Source organism: Eubalaena glacialis, chromosome 7, assembly GCF_028564815.1.
Source record: "Eubalaena glacialis isolate mEubGla1 chromosome 7, mEubGla1.1.hap2.+ XY, whole genome shotgun sequence".
In the NCBI taxonomy this organism is placed as follows: Eukaryota; Metazoa; Chordata; class Mammalia; order Artiodactyla; family Balaenidae; genus Eubalaena; species Eubalaena glacialis.
The window spans coordinates 60,527,185-60,552,353 of NC_083722.1; the positions used below are offsets into that span (position 1 = coordinate 60,527,185).

The 25,169-nt window shown below is 42.9% G+C and overlaps 2 protein-coding genes across 2 annotated transcripts; one reads left to right on the forward strand and one right to left on the reverse strand.

Annotated features, from left to right (window-relative positions):
- Nucleotides 1–2,430: 2,430 nt before the first annotated feature.
- On the reverse strand, nucleotides 2,431–2,688 carry LOC133094596 (small ribosomal subunit protein eS27-like). Its single transcript, XM_061195231.1, has one exon. It carries the CDS (start codon nucleotides 2,680–2,682, stop codon nucleotides 2,431–2,433), a length of 252 nt encoding a protein of 83 aa, XP_061051214.1. The 5' UTR covers nucleotides 2,683–2,688.
- Nucleotides 2,689–8,041: 5,353 nt separating this feature from the next.
- Nucleotides 8,042–8,603, forward strand: LOC133094597 (small ribosomal subunit protein eS10-like). The gene is given in 1 exon segment (XM_061195232.1): nucleotides 8,042–8,603. A coding segment is annotated over 1 exon segment (387 nt). The 5' UTR covers nucleotides 8,042–8,058; the 3' UTR covers nucleotides 8,446–8,603.
- The last annotated feature ends 16,566 nt before the right edge of the window (nucleotides 8,604–25,169 follow it).

Sequence of the window (25,169 nt, forward strand, 5' to 3'; positions counted from 1 at the left end):
GTCTATCGTCTATCCTTATACCAATACCACACTACTTTGGTTACTGTAGCTTTGTAGTTTGTTTTGAAATCAGGAAGTTTGAATCCTTCAACTTTGTTTTTCTTTTTCAAGATGATTCTGGCTCTTCAGGGCAAGTATTTCCTTTTAGCTCTAAAGCCAATTTCTGCTTTTAGCTAGGTTTGTGACTGTTTCCGGACCATTATGGGTGCCTCCAGCCATGATGACATTATTTGGAATAATGCCATTTCTCCAAACAAGGCATTATTCCTCTAAACAGAAAGAGACGTATCTGGGTCTTTGTGGAACCACATTTAGTTCATGAGAAAAAAATTAAGTCAAACAAGATTCTAGTTTTAGTTTTTTGGTATCATACAAGTGAAAACAATACATTTATGGGCTGAAATATTTGTCTAAATAGAAGACACAGAAATCCATTTTCTATAGTTTAGACATAATTCTAGACACTATGGCGAGTCTAACATGGTGGACACAAAGTCAAGGTTTGAATGATATTTTTGCTGTGTGAGGGCTGTAAGGCAGGTCCATTTGAACAAAAACCTTGTGGGTACACTTTTCTTCTTTTGCCCCTCCCTTTCCATTGCCCATCTTGCCTTTTCTTCTTCCTAACTTCCTTCCTGGTCTTATTCTCACACCTCCTTCTCTGAAGATCTTTCTACCCTCCCTCTCTTTTCCTTGCCCGCCTTCTCCTCCTTGCCCTTTAAAACTCCCACCCCCTGACTGAATCCCAACTCAACTTTAGGAAAACAAGTTGGTCAAACTGATCCTCAGAAAGTGGTGTAAACGGCTAACTCACTAACACTCAGCCTTCAGTGTTCATTTGTTAGCCCAAGAAGCAGCCAGCAGGTAGAATAATTGCAGATTGTCTAGGAAAGCCATTTGAGTCCCTCCGGGTCTTTCATAAAATCACTCCAGCGAGCCTATGGTGCATATATTTTGAGACAACCTAGTACTCTGTCTCAGTTTTCTGTTTTTCTTTAGAGTGGAACCTGGACCATCACATGTGGCGGGGAGTGTTGTAGAGGGAGATCTAGGGCTGGTTCCTTCCGGTCCCACCTTAGTCAAGTCCTGAGTCCTTCCTTTTACTCCATCAGTGGATCCCTCTGGACATCCAAGTTTTCTCTTTCTGCTCTGGGCTATTGTGCCATGTGTTGTTCACACAGGGTCATTCTTCTTGAATGACCAGCATGTTTTGTGTTGCCTGCTGCCTATGACTGGCCTTCACTGACTCCCATAAGAGGGACTCTGACCTTGATGTAGATTCCCCTTTCTTGTGGTTTCCCAGTGGTAAGGAGGGCTGCCTGCAGTTGGAGGTTCTATTCTTGGAACTTCCTCTCCCCAAAGCACTGTGGTTCATAGCCAGCTGCCTGGGCTGGTATTAGACCACCTCTCCTTTTCACTTCACAGGGACAGGACCCCTCACACAACTTCTTGGATTCCATTTTATTTGTTTGTTTTGTTTTGTTTTTTTAGTTCATGTATATTTCTAATAGGTATATTGGATCCTGTGTCCCAGTCAGCATAACTCTCCCCAGTTTTGAAACAGTTCAGATAATTATCTGACCTCACCTTCTAAACATCACTTAACTCTAATACGAGAGAAAAGTCTTCAGTTTGTCAGGAGCAGAACTTGACTGGAGAAGAGGAAAACAAAGCCCATAATTATAATAAATATGCAATAGCACAACAGCAGCATTTAGGATCTTTAAAATTATATTCAGGTCCTTTTGTGTCTCACTTATTTCACTTAGCATAATGTCCTCAAAGTTCATCTGCAGCATGTGTCAGAACTTCCTTTCTTTTTAAGGCTGAATAATATTCTATGGTATGTACATACCACATTTTGTTTATCCATTCATCTGTAGATGGATATTGGGTTGTTTCCACCTTTTGGCTATCGTGAACAACACTGCTATGAACTTTGGTGTGCAAATATTTGTTCAAGTCCTAATTTTTGATTATTTGGGGTATATACCATAGAAATAGATCATATGCTTTATCATACCTCCCTATTCTATTCCATTTAGCTGCCTATTCTTTCATCAGAAGGATACCTTTCTTTTTTATCCTGCATGGTTTTTTTGTTTGTTTTGTTTTTTAACATCTTTATTGGAGTATAATTGCTTTACAATGTTGTGTTAGTTTCTGCTTTATAACAAAGTGAATCAGTTATATATATACATATGTTCCCGTATCTCTTACCTCTTGCGTCTCCCTCCCTCCCACCCTCCCTATCCCACCCCTCTAGGTGGTCACAAAGCACGGAGCTGATCTCCCTGTGCTATGCGGCTGCTTTCCACTAGCTATCTATTTTACGTTTGGTTATCCTGAATGTTTTAATAATTTTTTTTTTTTTGTATCCAAAATGTGTTTATTGGGATGGTTTCCCATTCATCTTGATTCAGGGTGATTTTAGTGCTGCTTCTGTCTGAAGTAGCAACCTTCTGTAAGCCTTGCTTTTCCTCTTGTAGGCTGGCAGAGGACAGTAGAGCAGCCAACACACAAAACTACTGTTTGTGCATGGCTAAAGACGGTGGTGATTTTATAGCATCCCGGGCATTTCACATCCATGAAATAGGAACTGGGGCTCTGCACCAAGCACTTCTTCTTGTGTTTCATCTTCTCTTCTGGAGAGGGATGAAGGAAATCCTTTGCAAGAGGCATGTTCTCGTGGGAAGGTCGTCACTGCTGGAAAGGCTGTATGTTTTAATATCTGATAGGACTGGTCTCTGAACTCCACCCTCCCTCCATTTCCTTTACTTTTTCTGAATTACATTGAGTATTTTCTCTTATTAATTTATTGGGAAGAACTTTAGAAACTGATACATTACCACGCTAACAAAAGAGACACCTTTGTTTACAACCATTTTTTTTTTATTTTTTGGCCATACTGTGCAGCTTGCGGTATCTTAGTTCCCCGACCAGGGATTGAACCTGGGCCTATGGCAGTGAAAGTGCCAAGTTCGAACCACTGGACTGCCAGGGAATTCCCTGTTTACAACCATTCTTTATATATTCCTTACTGTATTCTGATGCAGTTCATATGTGCTCCAAACATCCATGGTGATTTATACTGGAAGTGGTGTGCATGCAATTTGTGATTTTGTTGAAATATTATTGCAATAGCTTTAGAAAAGCAGTTGACACACATGAAAGTGTTAATTTGAGTCAACTGATACCAAGGGATAATGCTTGATTTGTGGTAAGAGGTTTCATCGAAATATTTCTCCTAGTTGTCACTTAGCAAAGGTAATTGCTTACTAAGCTAGTCTCTTTGCATAAATTTCAATTTTCCAGCATTTGATTAAACTTGACAATTGGGATTCTCCATGGTAACAGTGGAGCAAGATGCTACACCTTCCAAAAAACATAAAAATAGTGCTCTCTCATTTGTTGCCTGGCAGCAATACTCCTTGTTTTTACTCACAGGAAAATTTATTTTTGCTGATTGGCGTAACTTTGGCAGGGAAAGGGAAAGGACAAAATAGTTCTTTCAGCAATCAAAAATTGATAGGGCAGTTTAACCTTTTCCTTTTTTTAAAGACCCAGGTGAGGTCTTCATAACTTTAAATAGCATAAAAAGCATATACTATACAAAAGCATAAAGCATATAAAATATAAAGGCAGAGTGAGTACGATCAGAGAAGAGCCTTCAGTAAGAGTCTTTGAGGAAAAAGGTTCTTTGATTAAGGGACACACTAGATGAAGCAGTTGCGGTTCTCAAGCAGTGTGGGTTCAAACTGCATTTATAAGGCTTAACAATAGGTCTTAGTCTAAATTTCATTTTATCTCCCATCCTGGTTGGTCCCTGTGGTAGATAGTATTTTTGTTCATGACTCTTTCTTCCCTCCCCATCCTCGCCATGGCTTACTACAGACAGAGCACGCTTCTCTAACTCACTCACTTTGGGTTTGGTCTAGAGAATGTGGGTGAATGTAACAAACGTCATGTCTGACCAGAGGCTCTACATGAATTTGTGAAATTTGGCTTGACCTCCTGCACATTTGCTATGAGGAGAGAATGCCCTGCATAGCCATTGCCCCTTCAGCCTGGGTCCTGGAATGAGAAACACATGGAGCAGACCCAAATCTAAGGTCAGGGGAAGCCTGGCCACCCACATGCTGTGCGCAGACCAGCGAGAGAAAAATAAACGTTTGTAGTTATAAATCACTGACATTTGGGAGCTGATTACTATGTAATATTATTACAGCAAAAACCTGACTAATACGGTCATCAAAAAAAAAAAAGAAATGGTTCTGAAGAACCTAGCGGCAGAACAGGAATAAAGATGCAGATGTAGAGAATGGACTTGAGGACACGGGGAGGGGGAAGGGTACGCTGGGATGAAGTGAGAGAGTGGCATGGACATATATACACTACCAAATGTAAAATAAATTGCTAGTGGGAAGCAGCCACATGGCACAGGGCGATCAGCTCCGTGCTTTGTGTCCACCTAGAGGGGTGGGATTGGGAGGATGGGAGGGAGATGCAAGAGGGAGGAGAAATGGGGATAAATGTATATGTATAGCTGATTCACTCTGTTATACAGCAGAAACTAACACACCATTGTAAAGCAAATAAAGATGTAAAAAAACTCCAATAAAGATGTTAAAAAAAAAAAAAGATTGTTCCTATTAGCGCCTACTGTGAGCAATCATACAGACTTTAGAATGTGCACGCTGGGTTCTGATTAGCTGGTCCCCATCTTCCCAGTCATCAGTCAGATGGAGCAAAGTCTGATTAAATGACTGGTTTGTCCTGATGACGCTGAGGGTGTTCTTCTTTTTTTTTTTTAATTAATTAATTAATTTTATTTTTATTTTTGGCTGCATTGGGTCTTCATTGCTGCTCACCGGCTTTCTCTAGTTGCGGCGAGCGGGGCCTACTCTTTGTTGAGGTGCGCGGGCTTCTCATTGCGGTGGCTTCTCTTGTTGTGGAGCACGGGCTCTAGGCGTGAGGGCTTCAGTAGTTGGGGCTCACAGACTCTAGAGCACAGGCTCAGTAGTTGTGGTGCATGGGCTTAGTTGCTCCGCAGCATGTGGGATCTTCCTGGACCAGGGCTTGAACCCGTGTATCCTGCATTGGCAGGCGGATTCTTAACCACTGCGCCACCAGGGAAGTCCGCTCAGGGTGTTCTTGAAGGTGAGATTTATTTATTCATTTCTTTTTTTTTTTACCCAGATTTTTTTTTTTTTTAATAAATTTGTCTATTTTTTAAATTTTATTTTTGGCTGCATACGGTATTTGTTTTTCTCTTTTTGGCTGCGTTTGGTCTTCGTTGCTGCTCGCCGGCTTTCTTTAGTTGCAGCAAGCGGGGGCTACTCTTCATGGCAGTGCATGGGCCTCTCATTGCGGTGGCTTCTCTTGTTGCGGAGCACGGGCTCTAGGCATGCAGGCTCAGTAGTTGTGGCTCGCAGGCTCCAGAGCGCAGGCTCAGTAGTTGTGGTGCACGGGCTTCGTTGCTCCGCGACACGTGGGATCCTCCCGGACCAGGGCTGGAACCCGTGTCTCCTGCATTGGCAGGTGGATTCTTAACCACTGCGCCACCAGGGAAGCCCTATTTATTCATTTCTAAAGTCTGTATTTATAAACTAGGGACAGATATTCTAGGAATTCTATTGGTGGAAAAATCAGTTTACAAAACAACTTGTATGTTCTCATTTAGGGAAATTTGAAACATGCACTGGCAGCTCCAGAATTTCTGTATAGAATTTCTATACAGGTGGGCTGGATAGCAATCTGATTGGAAGAGAGTTGGGGGTGAGCATAAAGTTTTGACATTTCATTTTTATACCACTTTAATATAATTGAAAAAACTCCCAATGGGCCATATCAAAGAATTACTTGGAGGGAAGCTGATGAAGATGGTGTGGGAACTTTAAGGCCCCATACTCCCAGATACTCCTTGGCCCAGACAGTGCCTATATTAAGTGTATCTATAAATACACAGAGAGAGGGCTGGAAGCATAGACACCAAAATGGGAGTTATAAATGGAAAGTGGAATTTGGGGAAATCTTTACCCTCTTCTTTGTATCTTTCTGTATTGTTTGAATCTTTTGCACTAAACATATATTATTTCCCCCAAAACCAATGAAGTTATTTTCCACAAAGAAAAGAAAAAGAATCCTACTGACCTCTACTTTTTCCCACATCTTATTTTTTTAATTAATTGATTCATTAATTTATTTTGGCTGCGTTGGGTCTTCGTTGCTGTATGCGGGCTTTCTCTAGTTGCGGTGAGCGAGGGCTACTCTTCTTCGTTGTCGTGCGCGGGCTTGTCATCGCGGTGGCTTCTCTTGTTGCGGAGCACGGGCTCTAGGTGCGTGGGCTTCAGTAGTTGTGGCTCAGCGGGCTCTAGAGCGCAGGCTCAGTAGTTGTGGCGCACGGGCCCAGTTGCTCCGCGGCATGTGGGATCTTCCCGGACCAGGGCTCGAACCCGTGTCCCCTGCATTGGCAGGCAGATTCTTAACCACGGCGCCACCGGGGAATTCCCCCCACACCTTATTTTAATCATCTAACTGGTGCCCCTAAATTCCCAAATTTCAGTTCTTCCACAATGTCTTACCCACTTTTTAGCTTCAGTCAGTCTCTCAAAACAACCAAGTGTAAAAGAAACAACATGGGTATAAAAAAGAGCCCTGGGGACTTCCCTGGCGGTCCAGTGGTTAGGACTCCATGCTTTCACTGCTGGGCCCGGGTTCAAGCCCTGGTTAGGGAACTAAGATCACACAAGCCTTGAGGGACAGCCAAAAAGGAAAAAAAAAAAAAGAGCCCTGGTCTGTCGGGTAAGATTCCAGTTCCAGCCCTTCCCTTCTCTGTAGGACCTCAGCCTCCAATATGCAAAGGGAAGGATTGGGATAATTAGGGGTTAGAAACTCAAATGCCTAGAGGAGCCAGGGAGGGACAAATGACAGGAACAAATGGGGCTGTGCGGGACTGGAGGAGCCCACCCACCCTCAAGGAAGCACCGCTGCAGGTCCCAGGTTGCCAGGCTTTCCTATTTATCCGGGCACTGGAAGTCGGGTTTTTATATGGAATCTCCTGATTTCTGAATATTAGCAGATGCACTTTAAAACGTTTTGTGAATTCCTTGCAGGCCAAATTAACCTCACCTATGAATCCGTCTGGCACATGGTGAGCTGACCCTGGCTCAGATGCTGTTTAAGGCAGGGGTCCCCAACCCCCGGGCCGCGGACCGGTACCTGTTAGGAACCCGGCCACACAGCAGGAGGTGAGAGGCGGGGGAGCGAGTAAAGCTTCATCTGCCGCTCCCCGTTGCTCCCCATCTGTCTTACTGCCTGAACCATCGCTCGTATTACCGTCAGAACCATCCCCCCCACCCCCCCGGGACTGTGGAAAAACTGTCTTCCACGAAACCGCTCCCTGGTGCCAAAAAGCTGGGGACTGCTGCTTTAAGGCCCATTGTTTCACGCTCCCGGAATCCACTCAGGCGCCACCTAGTGACGGCGACTGTCACAGTTCCCAAGAAGGCAGTGGAGGAAAAGGACTTTCTTTTTTTTGGCCTCGCTTGGTGTGGCATGCGGGATCCCAGTTCCCCCAGCCCAAACCCCAACCAGGGATCACACGCACGCCCCCTGCAGCGGAAGTGCGGAACCTTAACCACTGGATCATCAGGGACTTCCTGAAAAGGACTTTTTATAAATAGATCGATTAGGAGGTAATTTATTTGTATGCCAAAAAAATTAATTTTCTAAATGACTTCCTAAATGGCCTCCCAGGTGTAATTAGAACATAACCAGATAGATCAAAATCATACAAGATTTACTCACAGCTAATTGGGAACATAGGATTATGCAAGTGAATAACATTTATTATTTACTACATTCCAGGCGCTGTTCTGTTTTAAAGTATTATTTCATCTAATCCTCACCATAATCCTATGAATTAAGTACTATTACTACCCTGATTTTATCAGATGGAGAAACTGAAGCCCAGAAAGATCGTGTAACTTATAACAAAGTCTCACAGCCAATACCCCTTCCTTTCCAGCTCCGACCCCGGACCCAGCAGCCGTCGCGATGTTGATGCCCAAGAAGAACCGGATTGCCATTTATGAACTCCTTTTTAAGGAGGGAGTGATGGTAGCCAAGAAGGACATCCACATGCCTAAGCACCCCGAGCTGGCAGACAAGAATGTGCCCAATCTTCACATCATGAAGGCCATGCAGTCTCTCAAATCATGAGGCTACATGAAGGAACAGTTTGCCTGGAGACATTTCTACTGGTACCTAACCAACGAGGGTATCCATTATCTCCGGGATTACCTCCACCTGCCCCCTGAGATCGTGCCTGCTAACCTGCGCCGCAGTCGTCCTGAGACTGGCAGGCCACGGCCCAAAGGTTTGGAGGGAGAGCGACCTGCAAGACTCACAAGAGGGGAAGCCGACAGAGACACCTACAGATGAAGCGCTGTGCCCTCTGGTGCCGACAAGAAAGCCGAGGCCGGGGCTGGGTCAGTAACCAAATACCAGTTTAGAGGCAGATTTGGTCGTGGACGTGGTCAGCCACCTCAGTAAAGTTTGGAAGAGATTGTTTTGTGTTGAATTAACGTGTAGCCAGAAAAGATGACAAAAAAAAAAAAAAAAAATTCACACAGCCACTTAGTAGTGGAGCTGGGATTGGAACCCGGGCAGCCTTAGTCAAGAGGGTATGCTCTCCTAGATAGAAGCTAGATTAAGGCGTCATGGTTGTAATAGTCACTTCAGTTGCAAATGACAAAAACTAAAGCAAAAATAAGGCAGGGTGGGGGTGGGAGGATTTCTGGATGTAGAAATATCTGGAGTCCAAACAGCGGCATCTCTCCCCTCTGTACCCCACTAGGTTCTGCCTTCTTCTAGTTTGTCTAATCTCAAGAAGGCACAGGACAAACATGGTACCTTCTGGCACCACAAAGCAATGGGAAAAGAGCGGTTGTTTAGTGAAAGGTCCTGAAAAAAAAAGGCTCACGTTTTAGAGAAAAAAAAACTGGATCCCTACCTAACACCACACACAAAAGTGAGCTCCAGACAGATTAAAGACCTAAATGGAAAGATAAACATATAAATTTAAAATGAGAAAATGTGAGAGACTGTCTATGTTGAGAAGGACTTCAATGAAACTCAAAAGTACACGCCATAGGAAAAAATTGATAAAGCTGATGACCTATTTGTGTTCAATGAAGAACAGTACGGAAAAAGTTAACAAATAACAAAGATAGGGGAAGACAGTTATAATGTCTAAAACTGATAGGTGACTAATATCTAGGATGTACAAGAGACTCTTGCAAATCAACAAAAAGGAACCCCATGGGAAAATGAGCAATTAATAGGAGACAAAGCAAAAAGGCCTATGCTGGGATGCTCAAACTCACTAGTAACTAGAGAAATACAAAAGGAAACAGCATTGAGAGTTCACTTTACACTTTTTAGACCAGCAAAAATTAGAAAGATGGATAATGCCACGTGTTGGTTGGGATTAGGGGCATAGGGTCCTGCAGGCCCCGCTGGCAGAAGTGGTGCAGATGTTCTGAAGAGCAATCGGGCATTTCTTAGTGACATAAGAATATACACACCCTGGGCCACAGAATATATCCCTGGTTATATGTCCCAAAGGATTTTTCATCCTGGCCCATATGGGAACCAGGATGAGAGCGTTTATCATAGTATAGTTTGTGCTGACAGATAATTGGACACAATCTAAGTATTCACGCTGTGGGAGTGGAAACACAAAACACAGCGGAGCCCCACACAGCTGCCCCCGGAGCAGAAAGAAAGAGAGACTCAGGGCAGTCGAGGCAAGGTGCAGTCAGGCTACACTTGCTCTCAGCAAGTGCCTGCAGCAACCTCTGGAAGGAAAGATGGGTGGGAAGGGGGAAACCGGGGCAGCCACTGCTTGGGGTTGCCAGACTTAGCAAATTGAGGTGAACTTGTTTTCACCCCGAGAATGTACTCAGAGTTATGGATCTTCAAGGCTTTTATTTTTTATAAAAAGCACCAAGGAGCTTTTTTCCCCTGCATGTACAAACCCCTGCAGAGAGAGCAATGATGTGTTATATCTGCACAGAGGCTCCCGCTTGGACAAACTCCCTGAGGCAGCGGTGAATTCCCAGGATGCAAGGCCCCTGGAGCGAGGTCCTGGCTCCGTAAACCAAGACATAAGTGTCTGATGACTGTCTGTGATGATCTCGCTCTTTAGTGACATTGGGTTCTACCCTCCTTGTGTTTCTGGATATTTTGATGAAAAGCATGAACTTGCCTGAGTTTGAATCGGCCCCACCCCTTACTAGCTGTGACCTCTCTGTGCCTGAGACTTCAAGTCTCTAAGACAGAGATCAAAACACAACCTACATCATAGGTTTTTGATAAAGAGTCATGAGTTGGTTCTGTAAAGTATTTAAACTGCCTGGCACAGGGTAAGGGGTATAAAAAAAATACTGGCCATTATTATCAAGGCCACTTGGGATTTCTGATTCTTGGTCCAGATTAAACCAGATCTGTTTTATATCCACCAACACCACCTACCTCTGGTAATAATCTAGTTCCATGTTGTGCACATACACAATCCAGTCCAACCACCCTCCTTGGATGGGAGAGAAAACTGTGTGCGTCCAGCTCCTGGGGATTTAACAAAGCCAGAACCTGTTGCCTTTTTCAAATATCCCACAGGGCAACATATAATAAATACTATTATTAATATTATTCCTTTTTTTACAAATGGGGAAACTGATGAACCAAAGAATGATATAAATAATGAAACTCAAAGCATTCTCTGACATAAATTGTACCAATGTTTTCTTAGGTCAGTCTCCCAAGGCAATAGAAATAAAAACAAAAATAAACAAATGGGACCTAATCAAACTTACAAGCTTTTGCACAGCAAAGGAAACCATAAACAAAGCGAAAAGACAACCTACAGAATGGGAGAAAATATTTGCGAACAATGCGAACGACAAGGGCTTAATTTCCAAAATATACAAATAGCTCATACAACTCAACACCAAAATCAAACAACCCAATCAAAAAAATGAGCAGAACAGTGCCGACCAGAGGCCTCTGGCTGGCCGTCTGTCCTCACAGCACTGGCTATTGTGGACAGAAATGTGGGAGAGCTTTCCCTGGCTCTCTGCGTTTGATTCTTCCTGGACTTGGAGCCCTTGGGTGTTCTGTACAGTAAGTTGTGCTGTGGGCTGCCTGGCGCTCTGGACTGTGGTGTGAGGCCAGAGAGAATGGGGTTCAAGAGCCACCTGGTTTTTCTTCTGTGATGCCGACCTCGTCTTACTCCCTGGCCGTCATCCCTTGGGGCTCCCATGTGCTGGGGGTTCAGGGAAGGTCCCCAAGGGGTGCAGAGCTCCATGGAGATGCCCGGTGGGGGCAGAGGCTACGCCTCATCAAAGGGCATCAGGCGAAGTTTGCCTTTTCCTGAAATGCTGCTGTGAATAAAGAGATTGATCCCTGACCAAAAAAAAAAAAAAATGGGCAGAAGACCTAAACAGACATTTCTCCAAAGAAGACATATAGGCAGTGTCATGTGTCAATAGGCACATGAAAATATGCTCCATGTCACTAATTATTAGAGAAATGCAAATCAAAACTACAATGATGTATCATCTCACACCAGTCAGAATGGCCATCATTAAAAAGTCTACAGGGACTTCCCCGCTGGCGCAGTGGTTAAGAATCCACCTGCCAATGCAGGGGACATGGGTTCAAGCCTTGGTCCGGGAAGATCCCACATGCTGTGGAGCAACTAAGCCCATGCACCACAACTACTGAGCCTGTGCTCTAGAGCCCGCAAGCCACAGCTACTGAGCCCACGTGCCACAACTACTGAAGCCTGCACGCCTAGAGCCTGTGCTCCGCAACAAGAGAAGCCACCGTAATGAGAAGCACGCGCACCACAACAAAGCCTGCTGAAGCTGAAGCCCGCTTGCTGCAACTAGAGAAAGCCCTCATGCAGCAACAAAGACCCAACGCAGCCAAAAATAAATAAATAAATAAATTTATTTTTTTTTTAAAGTCTACAAATAATAAATGCTGGAGAGGATGTGGAGAGAAGGGAACCCTCCTACACTGTTGGTGGGAATGTAAGTTGGTGCAGCCACTATGGAGAACAGTATGGAGGTTCCTCAGAAAACTAGAGTTACCATATGACCCAGCAATCCCAGGATATACATAATCTTGGGCATTTATCCAGACAAAACTATAATTCAAGAAGATACATGCGGGCTTCCCTGGTGGCACAGTGGTTGAGAGTCTGCCTGCCAATGCAGGGGACATGGGTTCGAGCCCTGGTCTGGGAAGATCCCACATGCCGCAGAGCAACTAGGCCCGTGAGCCACAATTGCTGAGCCTGCACGTCTGGAGCCTGTGATCCGCAACAAGAGAGGCCGCGACAGTGAGAGGCCCACGTACCGCGATGAGGAGTGGCCCCCACTTGCCACAACTGGAGAAAGCCCTCGCACAGAAACGAAGACCCAACACAGCCATAAATGAATAAATAAATAAATAATTTTTTAAAATAAATAAATAAAATGATACCCATTCTCACAATTTAAAAAAAAAAAAAGATACATGCACCCCTATGTTCATAGCAGCACTATTCGCAATAGCCAACACATGGAAACAGCCTAAATGTCCATCGACAGATGAATGGATAAAGAAGATGTGGTACATATATACAATGGAATACTACTCAGCCATAAAAAAGAACAAAGTAATGCCATTTGCAGCAACATGGATGCAAGTAGAGATTATCATACTAAGTTAAGTAAGTCAGAAAGAGAAAGACAAATGCCATATGATATCACTTATAGGTGGAATCTAAAATATGACACGAGTGAACCTATCTACGAAGCAGAAACAGACTCAGAGACAGAGAGAACAGACTTGTGGTTGCCAAGGAGGAGGAGGGTAAGGGAAGGATGGACTGGGAGTTTGGGGTTAGCAGATGCAAACTATTACATATAGAATTGATAAACAACAAGGTCTTACTGTATTGCACAGGGAACTATATTCAATGTCCTGGGATAAACCATATGGAAAAGAATATGAAAACGTACACACACACATATGGCCATGAATGTCTCCTGAGCCACTAGCTTCCCCATATATATATATAACTGAGTCACTGTGCTGTGCAGCAGAAATTAACACAACATTGTAAATCAACTATACTCCAGTAAAAAGAATAAACAGTAATGAAACTCACACCACTCATTCCTGGGAGGTGAGATTTAAACCCAGATATTTTGATGCTACAGACACTCCCTTACCATCCTTCTAGAGCTGGAGCTCTCCTGCCTGCATTTCTGTCCTTCCCAGGGCTCTGCTCTCTAAGGCAGCACGGGAGGTGAACATGTCCTCAGGCCTTTGCCTTTTAATTGGCAACACCTGGAGCTACAAAGCCCTTCAAAGCCCAAACAGGCTGAGGCTACACTGATGAAATTAGTAGTCAGTGGTATTAGGATTTTAGGATTGAGCATCCAGCCTGGCAACTTAGTCTTCCTCCTAAAGCAGTCACTGCAATAACCCCTGCCCAGTTAAGACCACTGAATAATGATAATAATAACAAACATTACAGAGTACTTAATAAGGTGCCAACCCCATACCGAGTGCTTCACATGTATTATCTCATTTAATCAGCTAAACAATTAGTTGGGTACTATTATTATCCCCTCCCACTTTTCAGATAAGGAAACTGAGGCTTAGAAAACTGAAGTTAAGGTTGTCTGTAGCCAGGAAGCAGTGTGCTGAGATACGCATCAATGGAGTCTGATCACTTGTTCCTGTAGCATTTTATTTCCAGAATGTCTCCTGAGCCACTGGCTTCCCCAATATCTGCACCCACCATCACCAGGACTACCAAAAAAGGAAATCAAATGATGGGCTTAATAAGACATCGAAAACATTATTTTACATTTCCAAAGCTGTACTTGTTCCAATGGGCCCTGAGTGGGAAGGAAAAAATAGTGTTAACCTCTTCATTAGCGAGTCTGCCCCACCAGCCTGATTCAGCCCCCTAAACAATAGATATAATTACACTGAACAACTGTGTGTTTATTTCCATGTCTAGACACAGAGGTTGCATTTGAAAACAAAAGAGAAGAGAAAAAGGAAAGCACCCTGCTGTTTTTTTAATTCTTTGTGTCAAAATTTTTCTCTGCCTGGATGCCTTTCTTGTGATCAGGAGAGTATCAAGACTTTCAAAAACAAACAAACAACCAAACAAAAAAACCCTTTTGTAGAGGAATTGGTATTAATTTAGGAGTAAAACAACAATTATTTAAACAGCCTCTAGTCTGAGTAGAAACAAGTCATTTTAAACCTTAGAGGATTCACCACCTGCCAATGCAGGGGTCACGGGTTCAATCCCTGGTCCGGGAAGATCCCACATGCCGCAGAGTAACTAAGCCCGTGCGCCACAACTACTGAGCCCGCACACCACAACTACTGAAGCCTCCGCACCCTAGAGCCCATGCTCTGCAACAAGAGAAGCCACCACAAAGAGAAGCCCGTGCACCGCAACAGAGTCGCCCCCACTCGCTGAGAAAGCCCACATGCAGCAACAAAGACCCAACACAGCCAAAAATAAATTAAATTAAATTAAAAAACAAAACAAAACAAAAATACCTTAGAGGATTCAGAAAATCGTGAATGGATGCTAAAGCTAGTGATAGAGTTTCACGAGGAATAGGTTTTTTACATAGTGTCAGAGTACCTCCCCACAAATTACATATTGATTGTAAAGAGGCAAATAGTAACTTGACAGTGGCAAGACCTGCCAGACAGCAGCTTTATCACGCTATCCAAGTTCACATCACCAGTATTGAGACAAAGTGACACCAGGAAAACTGACAGCAGGTGCCTCCTGAAATAAGGCACTGAGAAAGACAACATCATTTCTGCCCCAAAATGCATGACCTGAATCTAAACATGAAGGAACTGCAGACAAGCTCAAATGGAACGACAGTTTACAAAATAACTGCCCTATATTCTTCAAAGGCATCAATGTCATGGAAGACAAAGACAGATTGAAGAACTGTTTTCAGATTAAAGAAGAATGAAGTACAATTGAGTGGATTTTAGTTTATTCTCAGAGGTTTGCAATCCTCATTACTCTCTGATTCCAGGACATTTTCATCATCCCCCAAAGAAACTCTCAAACTCATTAGCAGTCACTCCCCATCCCCCTCCTCCCAGCCCTGAAACCACTGATCTACTCTCTGTATCTATGGATTTGCCTATTCTGGACATTTCGTATGAACAGAATCATAGAGTATGTGGTCTTTTGCGACTGGCTTCTTTCACTTAGCATGTTTTCATGTTGTAGCATGTGTCAGTACTTTTCTCCTTTTTATGGCCAAATGACGTTACATTGTATAAGATATACCACATTTTGTTTATCCATGCATCAGTTGACAGGCTGTTTGCTTTTTTTTTTTTTGGATATTATGAATAATGCTGCTATGAACATTTATGTATAAGTATTTGTGGGAACATTTGTTTTCACTTCTCTTGGGTGATCTATCTAGGAGCGGAACTACTGGGTTTTAAGTTTTTGAACTGCTTTTGGAAGTGGCTACACTATTTTACATTTCCAACAACAATGTATGTTCCAATTTCTCCACATCCTCACCAACATTTTCTATCGCCCATCTTTTTTATTATAGCCATCCTAGTGGGTGTGAAATGGTATCTCGTTATGGTTTGACTTGCATCTCTAATGACTGATGATGTTGAGCATCTTTTCATGTGCTTATTGGCCATTTGGATATCTTTGGAGGAACTTCTGTTCAGATCCTTTGTCCATTTTTTTTTTTAATTAATTAATTAATTTATTTTTGGCTGTGTTGGGTCTTCGTTTCTGTGTGAGGGCTTTCTCTAGTTGCGGCAAGCGGGAGCCACTCTTCATCGCGGTGCGCGGGCCTCTCACTATCGCGGCCTCTCTTGTTGCGGAGCACAGGCTCCAGACGCGCAGGCTCAGTAGTTGTGGCGCACGGGCCTAGTTGCTCCGCGGCATGTGGGATCTTCCCAGACCAGGGCTCGAACCCGTGTCCCCTGCATTGGCAGGCAGATTCTCAACCACTGCGCCACCAGGGAAGCCCCCTTTGTCCATTTTTAAATTGGGTTGTCTTTTTATGGTTGACTTGTAAGCGTTCTTTTTATATTCTGGATACTGGACTTTTACCAGATATGTAATTGCAAATATTTCCTCCCACTCTGTGAGTGATTTTTTAATTTTCTTGATAGTGTCTTTTGATGCACAAAAGTTTTTAATTTTGATGAAGTCCAATGTATCTGTTTTTTCTTTGGTTGCTGTGCTTGAAGTGTCATATCTTAAACCACATATCTATGTAAGAAACCATTGCCTAATCCAAGGTCACAAAGATTTATACCCATGTTTTCTCCTAAGAGTTTTATAGTTTTAGCTTCTTTGGATTTTGAAGGCAAAATTATACCACCTTTGAATGTGCTGCTCCAGCCCACTTGCCTTAAAGAAGCCAGTTTTAAGTGGGGTCCCAGAGCAATAAAACTCTGCAGTGAATCCAGGCTGCGGTACAAGCCACCCTGCCACTTGGGCCTTTTGACACAGCATAGCACTTGAATGTTTTTGGTAAATAAAAGTACCAGACAAATCCCCAATAGGAAAATCATAGTCTACATAGATACAATTTTGGAGCAAAGCCATTCCCTCTTCTGCTATTAACTATTCTACTTTTGAGAAAAAGTTTCTGGTTTGTTACTAAGCCCTGATAGGACCAGATGCTTGGCTGTGAGAAATCTGGTAACTCTATAGACTGGGTGCTCTCTGATCTGCCAAGCCATGAGGTCAGGCGTGTGCAGCAGCATTGCATCCTCAGATGGTGGTGGTACACGTACACACGAGAGCAGATTGGAGCAGGTCTAAAAGGCATATGCAAGGTGTATAAGCATATGGCTAGGACTTATTCAACACCTACTTCTCCTTTGACACCCACTCCTGTTGCATTGCCGCCCCTCCATCAAGCCACACCATGACCTCGTGGAGAGTTTCCTAGGACCAGGTTTGGATAAAGAAAAAGCTCATACCTGGTTTACAGATAGGTCTGTACAAGTGTTGACTGATTTGTGAAGATCCCCTCCAGAATTCCTTCTCCCATATGTACATTTCCTCTCAAGGCTGCCCACCCCAAATCTTACTCCACTATCATTTCTTGCACAATGGTCTTGCTTGAAATCACCCCAGTGTAGTAAGCTGTAGCTGCTTCTGTCAACAGAAAGCCCCAAGTGGACACAGATGGCACATGACAAAGGCATATTTACCAAAGTATAGCCGAGGCAAAGGCTGGAAGAGCCTCTACTCTGAATGATCTCAGGTACAAGCCTGGCCAATACAATTTCTGTTCAGAAAACACCTTGAACCAATTAGCTTCTACATGACTCAGGCATACACCTGGGCTATTTGGTAAATCCACTGCTCTCTAGCATTTGATCTTTTTTTAAAAATTGAAGTATAGTTGATTTACAATGTTGTGTTAGTTTCAGGTGTATAGCAAGCATTTGATCTTTTTAATCTATATCTTTCTGGTGTATAACCACAGGCTAAATTAAGCAATTTTGGAAGCAATTCATCTCTTTCACCACAGTATCCTCCTAAAAAAACTATGGTTTTCTACCAAATAGTTTTGTGATCATTGGATTTTTGAGCAATTGTTGTTAAAGGATAGTTTTTTAAACACGGTAAAACCGTGACACTCATAAAAATATAAAATAATAATAGGTCAAAGATTTTATTTAACTCGTTAACAAATTAGAGGACTAATAAGATATTATAATTGGGTCAAAGGATAATACAAAGAACCACATATATAAGCAATCGGTAATAATGAACTTACAAATTGATACACAATTGTAAGAACGCAGGGAGAGAAAGAATTCAATTGCATTTCCACCTATCAAACTTTACTTGCATGTCTATGGACAAGAATCATTTGCATTGTCATCAGTTATCTACAATTTATGAATTTACAAAAGAGCTCAAAGACAAGGAAAGGCGCAGACACTCCATAGAATTAGATGACCCAGCAGGGTGTGTTCAGATAATGTCTGCCTATTTTTCCACTGAAGACACCCAGTAATCATTTTGCTCCATTTCAATGATTTTCACGGTTTACCCTACATTGTCTAGTTTAACCTCCTTATTTCACAGATAAAGAAAAGGAGGCCCAGACAGACTTGCAGATATGGAGAACGAAATAGTGGTTACCAGTGGAGAGAAGGGAGGGGGGAGGGGCAAGATACGGGTATGGAGATTAAGAGATACAAACTACTGTGTTTAAAATAAATAAGCTTCAAGGATATATCGTACAGCACAGGGAACATAGCCAATATTTTATAATAACTATAAATGGAGCGTAACCTGTAAAAATTGTGAATCACTATGTTGTACACCTGAAACTTATTTAATATCGTAAATCAACTATGCCTCAGTGGAGTTCCCTGGTGGTCCAGTGGTTAGGACCTGGCGCTTTCACTGCCGTGGCCCAGGTTCAATCCCTGGTCGGGGAACTAAGATCCTACAAGCTGTGCCGTGCAGCCAAAAATTTAAAAAAATTTTTTTAATTAAAAAAAAAATTATGCCTCAATAAAAAATAAATAAATGATTTTTAAAAAGAAAAAGAAAAGGAGGCCTAGAGGAAAATAGCAGTCATTATAATATATTTGCCACAAAGAAGGGCAATCATGTTGGAAGCACTGGCTTCTCCAGGCAGGGCTGGACCTGTGCTTCTGACCTTCTCATAGCCTCCTTCTGTCATTGTGTTCCTTTATTTCTACATGGACCCTAACCCCTCCCATTGACCTGTTCCTTTTCATTTCCTAATATCATCAATTAACCAGCCTCCATCTTACCCTGGGTCAGGGTGACAGTCTAGTTTGCCTGGTGACTTCACATAGCTAAGCTCAACCACTGTCATTTTATTTGCCAACTCTGGATAAAGCCAAAGCCTTATATCGTTGCTGCATTGTGTATATGAATTACATCTACAGATAAACCTGAGGTTTATGATCAGAAAACAAGAATTGTTTTTAATCCCACAAACCAAAAGCAGGTTAGCCCTCAGTATCTTTTCACACCTTGCTGGTTTCTCACTTTCTGTTTTCTCTCAAAATAGTTAAACAGAATACAAACCAGCAGGGGTTGCCCACAGTTGTTAGCAGGACTGCTATCTCTCACTGAAACTGACCTGTCAATCCTTCCCTCCCCTTTCCCTACTTTAAAGTCCTCTGCCTCCTATAATACCCTGCTGGGGGCAAAGTCTTTCACAGAGTGGCCAGTGTACAGTACAAACAGAGCCTTGACACATACTTCGGGCTGAAATCAAGAATGGTAGGGACATGAAATGCAAATCAAAACCACAATGAGATATCACCTCATACCTATCAGAACAGCTATCATCAAAAAGACCATAAATAACAAATGTTGGCAAGGATGTAGAGTAAACTTGAAAATCTTGTACACTGTTGGTGGGAATGTAAATTGGTGCAGCCACTGCGGAAAACAGCATGGAGGTTCCTCAAAAGCTAAAAATATAACTACCAGGGACTTCCCTGGCAGTCCAGTGGTTAAGACTCTGAGCTTCCACTGCAGGGGACATGGGTTCGATCCCTGGTCAGGGAACTAAGATCCTGCATGCCCACAGTGCGGCCTAAATAAATAAGAACTACCATACGATCCAGCAATTCTACTCCTGAGTATTTATCCAAAAAAAATGAAAACACTAATTCGAAAAGATACATGCACCCCAATGTTCATAGCAGCATTATAGCCAAGATATAGAAGCAAAACAAGTGTCTATAAACAGATGAATGGATAAAGAAGATCTGGTATATATATATACAATAGAGTACTACTCAGCCATAAAAAAGAATGAAATTCTGCCATTTGCAACAATATGAATGGATCTGGAGGACATTATGCTCAGTGAAATAAGTCAGACAGAGAATGACAAATACTGTATGTCATCATGTATATGTGAAATCTAAAAAATAAAACAAACTCATCAATATAACTAAACAGAAGCAGACTCACAGATACAGAGAACAAACTAGTGGTTTACCAGTGGGGAGAGGTGAGAGGGAGGGAGGCAAGAAGGGGTAGGAGATTAAGAGATACAAACTACTATGTATAAAATACATAAGCCACAAGGATATATTGTATAGCACAGGGAATATAGCCAGTATTTTATAATAACTTTAAATAGAGTATAAGCTATAAAAATTTTAAATCACTATATCATACACCTGAAACTAATATAATATTGTAAATCAACTATACTTCAATTTAAAAAAAAATTTTTTAATGGTAGGGACATGAAATAAAGCAAAATTGTCAGGACAGGAAATCAGAGAGCAAGCCTTGTCGGTTTGCAAGTGCACAGGACAAGGTATATATAGAGAGAGCTGGGTCTGATTTCCCAGCATTTGCTGCAATTGAGCGAGGTCCAGCTGCTGGAAGGGTTTATAAAATATGGCTACAATCACCAAAGGAAGTTAAACAGTAGCCAGGAGCCAGAACAATCAAAGTTACCCACAGGAGAAAATATCTTGATTTATTTCCATTTGCATTACTTGCTATAAATAGCATGGCCTTGGCCTCCTTGTACTGCCTAAGGAAAGGGATTTGTAGCCCTATTGTTCTTCCTCCTGTTTTATTGATAAATGAAAGGGCAAAGGTGGAAGACATACTGCCAGTTGGCAAAGCTGTGAGACTAAACCAGCTGGGCTGAGGAGGAGAGACTTGAGATTGGCATGCACCAGGGTCTCCGGTACTCCAGAGAGAAACAAGTCATAGAGGAGACGTTTCTATATAAAGACAGTGGCTAATCCATGCAACAAATACATCCTTTCAACAGATACAGACTGAACGGAGGAGCAGAGTGAGAGATCACAACCAGTCTCTCTATATGGTTACTTGTGTATATCGTTCAGTCAAGCTCTTGAAATTCACATTGGAACTGGACCCACCATGTTTAAACTTGACAGTACAAAGGGAGGTATTATCTTGGTCAGATCACATATTCTCAAAGCAAGCAGTCTTAAAATGCTGAGCCTAAATGTATAACTTGTAATGGGGTGTCACCTAGTGGATGTGGGAAATTTACGTTTTCAAGTTAGGGGTGTAGGTATGTACACCAATCCCAAAGGTCTAAACTCACGCTAATACACGTGTAATGAGAGCCACATATGTGGGAGGTGGGTGGAGAGCCGGGGACCACGAAGGCCATGTCCAAGGCCAATTCTGAGGCTTAGTATGATGAGGTCTTGGAAAAGGTGCAGCAGTGGCTATGGAAATGGGCAAAGGTTGTAAGAGGCATTTCCCAAGAATGGACGGTGAAAGATGCTTCTAGGTTTTGACCCTGTATGCCTGCAGCCAGGCTGTTCATCTGGTCTAAGGATCTGCTGGATGATCCCAGAGACTCCAACACACTGAGCCATGTCCTGTGTCCACAGCTCTGAGTTCAGGAACATTGCAGACCAGGCGGCTTACCTGAGGTCGGGCAGGGTGATATCAGTCATGCTGAGGGTATGTAAATGGTGCCCCACAGTGAAACCCCATAGTGTTTAGCCCCAGGATTGGTGAGAGTCACCTGGCCCAGCACATATCAGGTTGACACATACACACAGCAGTCTGGGCCCAGGAGGGGGCAGTGGAGCTTCCTACAGGCTGAATGTGACCCTGGAGACCCAGACGTTCCCATCTGCACCTCACCCCACCACCAGCACACACACATTTATGGTGAGATTGTTTAGGTTCTGAAGCTTGCACTTCTGTCCATCCCAAAGATTGCTGCTGATTGATTTGTTTCTGACTGCTCGCTTCCTTATGGATCCTCTAGGTATGTAAAACCTGTTTGATTTACCCAAGGGGGTGACTGGGCTTGGCTTTCCTTCCCTCGGAGCCAGCTACTGACATTCATCAATACAGCTGACAAACCCGGGTGAGGAAGTGAGGCTCTAGAAACTCCTACGTACTGTGGTCAGAATGGCCTCCTCTTCATCATAGAAGGTTCAGGGACATTTAAAACAGTTGCCTAGGGACTTCCCTGGTGGTCCAGCGGTTAGGGTTCTGCCTTCCAATGCAGGGGGTGCGGGTCCGATCCCTGGTTTGGGAATTAAGATTCCCAAAGTTTCCACATGCCTCGTGATGTGGCCAAAATTTTAAAAATAAAATAAAATAAAAATAAATAAAACAGTTGCCTAACTCTACCTCTTAACTGGCAATGGCCGAGCAGTCCTACACACAAAGAAGGAACTTGAAACAATTCATAACAGGGGTTTACAGGTACCAACCTACCTAGTAAACTGGGCTTTCCCGAAGGCGGCTGGCCTGGAGTGAGAGACAGCAGGTTCTGGAAAGAAAAATGACCATAAGAGAGAAGTCTTGTTTAATTTACTTAAAGGGTGTCTGCATTTGACTTTTCTTCCATCAGCGCCTTCTATTGACAAATTGTGTCTGCACAGCTATCATGCAATGGAAGAGAAGGTACATGTGTAAAGATGTTGGTTGTAACACTTTGAAACAGCAAAAAATTAGAAAATATCTCAGTGATCACCGTGGAGGATTGGTTGTATAAATCAAGACACATCTATACCATGAAATACTAAGTAACCATTAGAGGAAAAGGTAGAGAAAATATATTTCAAAAACATATGAAAAATATGGGCTTCCCTGGTGGTGCAGTGGTTGGGAGTCTGCCTGCCAATGCAGGGAACACGGGTTCGAGCCCTGGTCTGGGAGGATCCCGCATGCCGCGGAGCAACTGAGCCCGTGAGCCACAAGTACTGAGCCTGCGCATCTGGAGCCTGTGCTCCGCAACGGGAGAGGCCACGACAGCGAGAGGCCCGCGCACAGCGATGAAGAGTGGCCCCCGCTCGCCGCAACTGGAGAGGGCCCTCGCACAGAAACGAAGACCCAACACAGCCAAAAATAAATTAATTAATTAATTAATTAATTTAAAAAAAAAACATATGAAAAATAATGGTTTTCAAAACATTGGACATCACGTGATAAAAAACAGTGATACTTGTGGGACAAGAAACAAACAGGACTCTTTAACATGGCCTGTGTGACCAGGAACAGTCTGGCTCCTCCCTGCCCCAGGGACCTCCCCTTGCCCCTCGTTCTCTCTGCTCAAGCCACACTGAACATATGTTCATCCTTCACACTCAGCAGGATCCCTCTCACCACAGGGCCTTTGTACCTGCTCTTCCCTTTACCTTGTTAATTTCTACCTTCAGATCTAGCTTCTTCAGGCTTTCTCTGAGCCTCCTGACTCCTGGGCTAGGTCACATCCCACAAAAAGCACTCTCAGAATCGCATCTTTCTGCTCCTTCTACCTCTCATTTGTCATAACATATTATATAACATAATAACAAATATACACAATCAAATGTATATACATACCTATGACTCTTTGTTAATATCTAGAGCCTCATTGGTTTGTAAATAGACAGGGTCTGTGTTCATTTTCATTCTCCATTGAATTGACACTTTAGCAGAGTACATTCCATAACTATTTGTTAAATGTGCAAATCAGTGAATGCAATTCTTATTTGGGGTGATTTTTGAAATATTTAGTAGGAAATATGGCATAGGCACTTTTCATTCAGTACTGGAATCATCTGTAAACAGCCAGCATAACCATACGCATGAACACTAACCATATATCAATATTAGCCCTGATGACATCACAATACCAAAATTTCTAATGCAAACTTATGGTTTTCATTCTGAGTTATTACAGGATTTACGTGGGACCGTAAATAATGAAATAATAAATTTAAATGACACAAGCAAAAATAAAATCAGATCTATTTGCTTAGTTTCATTTAGAAACTGAAGCAGTTAAAATTAGTTTCAGGGACTTCCCTGGTGGCGCAGTGGTTAAGACTCTGCGCTCTGAATGCAGGGGGCCCGGGTTCAATCCCTGGTCAGGGAACTAGATCCCACATGCATGCTGCAACTAAGAATTCGCATGCCACAACTAAGGAGCCCGCATGCCGCAACTAAGGAGCCCTCGAGCTGCAACTAAGGAGCCCAAGAGCTGCAACTAAGGAGCCCGCTTGCCACAACTAAGACCCGGCGCAAGCAAATAAATAAATTAATTAAAAAAAAAGATTAGTTTCAGCTTCATGTGATAGAACACCCAAATTAACAATGAATAGGGGCTTCCCTGGTGGTGCAGTGGTTAAGAATCCGCCTGCCAATGCAGGGGACAAGGGTTCAAGCCCTTGCCGGGAAGATCCCACATGACATGGAACAACTAAGCCTGTGCGCCACCACTACTGAGCCTGCACTCTAGAGCCCGTGAGCCACAACTACTGAGCCCACTTGCCACAAGTACCGAAGCCCGCATGCCTAGAGCCCGTGCTCCGCAACAAGAGAAGCCACCACAATGAGAAACCCGTGCACCGCAACGAAGAGTAGCCCCCCCGTTCGCCCCAACTAGAGAAAAGCCTGCGCACAGCAACGAAGACCCAACACAGCAAAAAAAAAAAAAAAAAAAAATCAGACTGTCACTCTCTGAACCCAAGGATCAATCTTAATGTCACCAAAAATGAGACAGAAAGTATAACATGCCTCCAGACAGTGATGCAAAAAGTACACAGCACCACCTAGGAAAAGATTCTCAGGGAAAAGTTTTTTTGAATCATAATATAATCAAGCCTTTAAAACTGATCTCCAGTCCACAGGAAATATTGAGCATAAAGGACATAGTCCACAAGGAAGCAATATACCAGATCTCAAAGGAGGGATCTTATATTGGACTCTAATTTCATCAACCAGTCAATGAAAGAAAAAATAAAAGGGTAGGGGACTGTTCTAGATTAAGAGAAACATAGGACTTACAAGACTTATAAGAAACACAAGAGACATAACCAAATAAAAGAGATCTTGTTTGATCCTGATTCTAAACAGAAATTACAGAAAGAGTATTTTTATACAATAGAGGAAATTTGAGTATGGCTTAGTAATTGAATGATATTAAGGAATTATTTTGAATTGTGTTAGATGTGATAATGGCATTGTGGTTATGCAAGAAAGTATTTGGATATTCCTTTTGGGGTGCATACTGAAGTGTATAGAAGTGAATGGTATGATGTCTGGGACT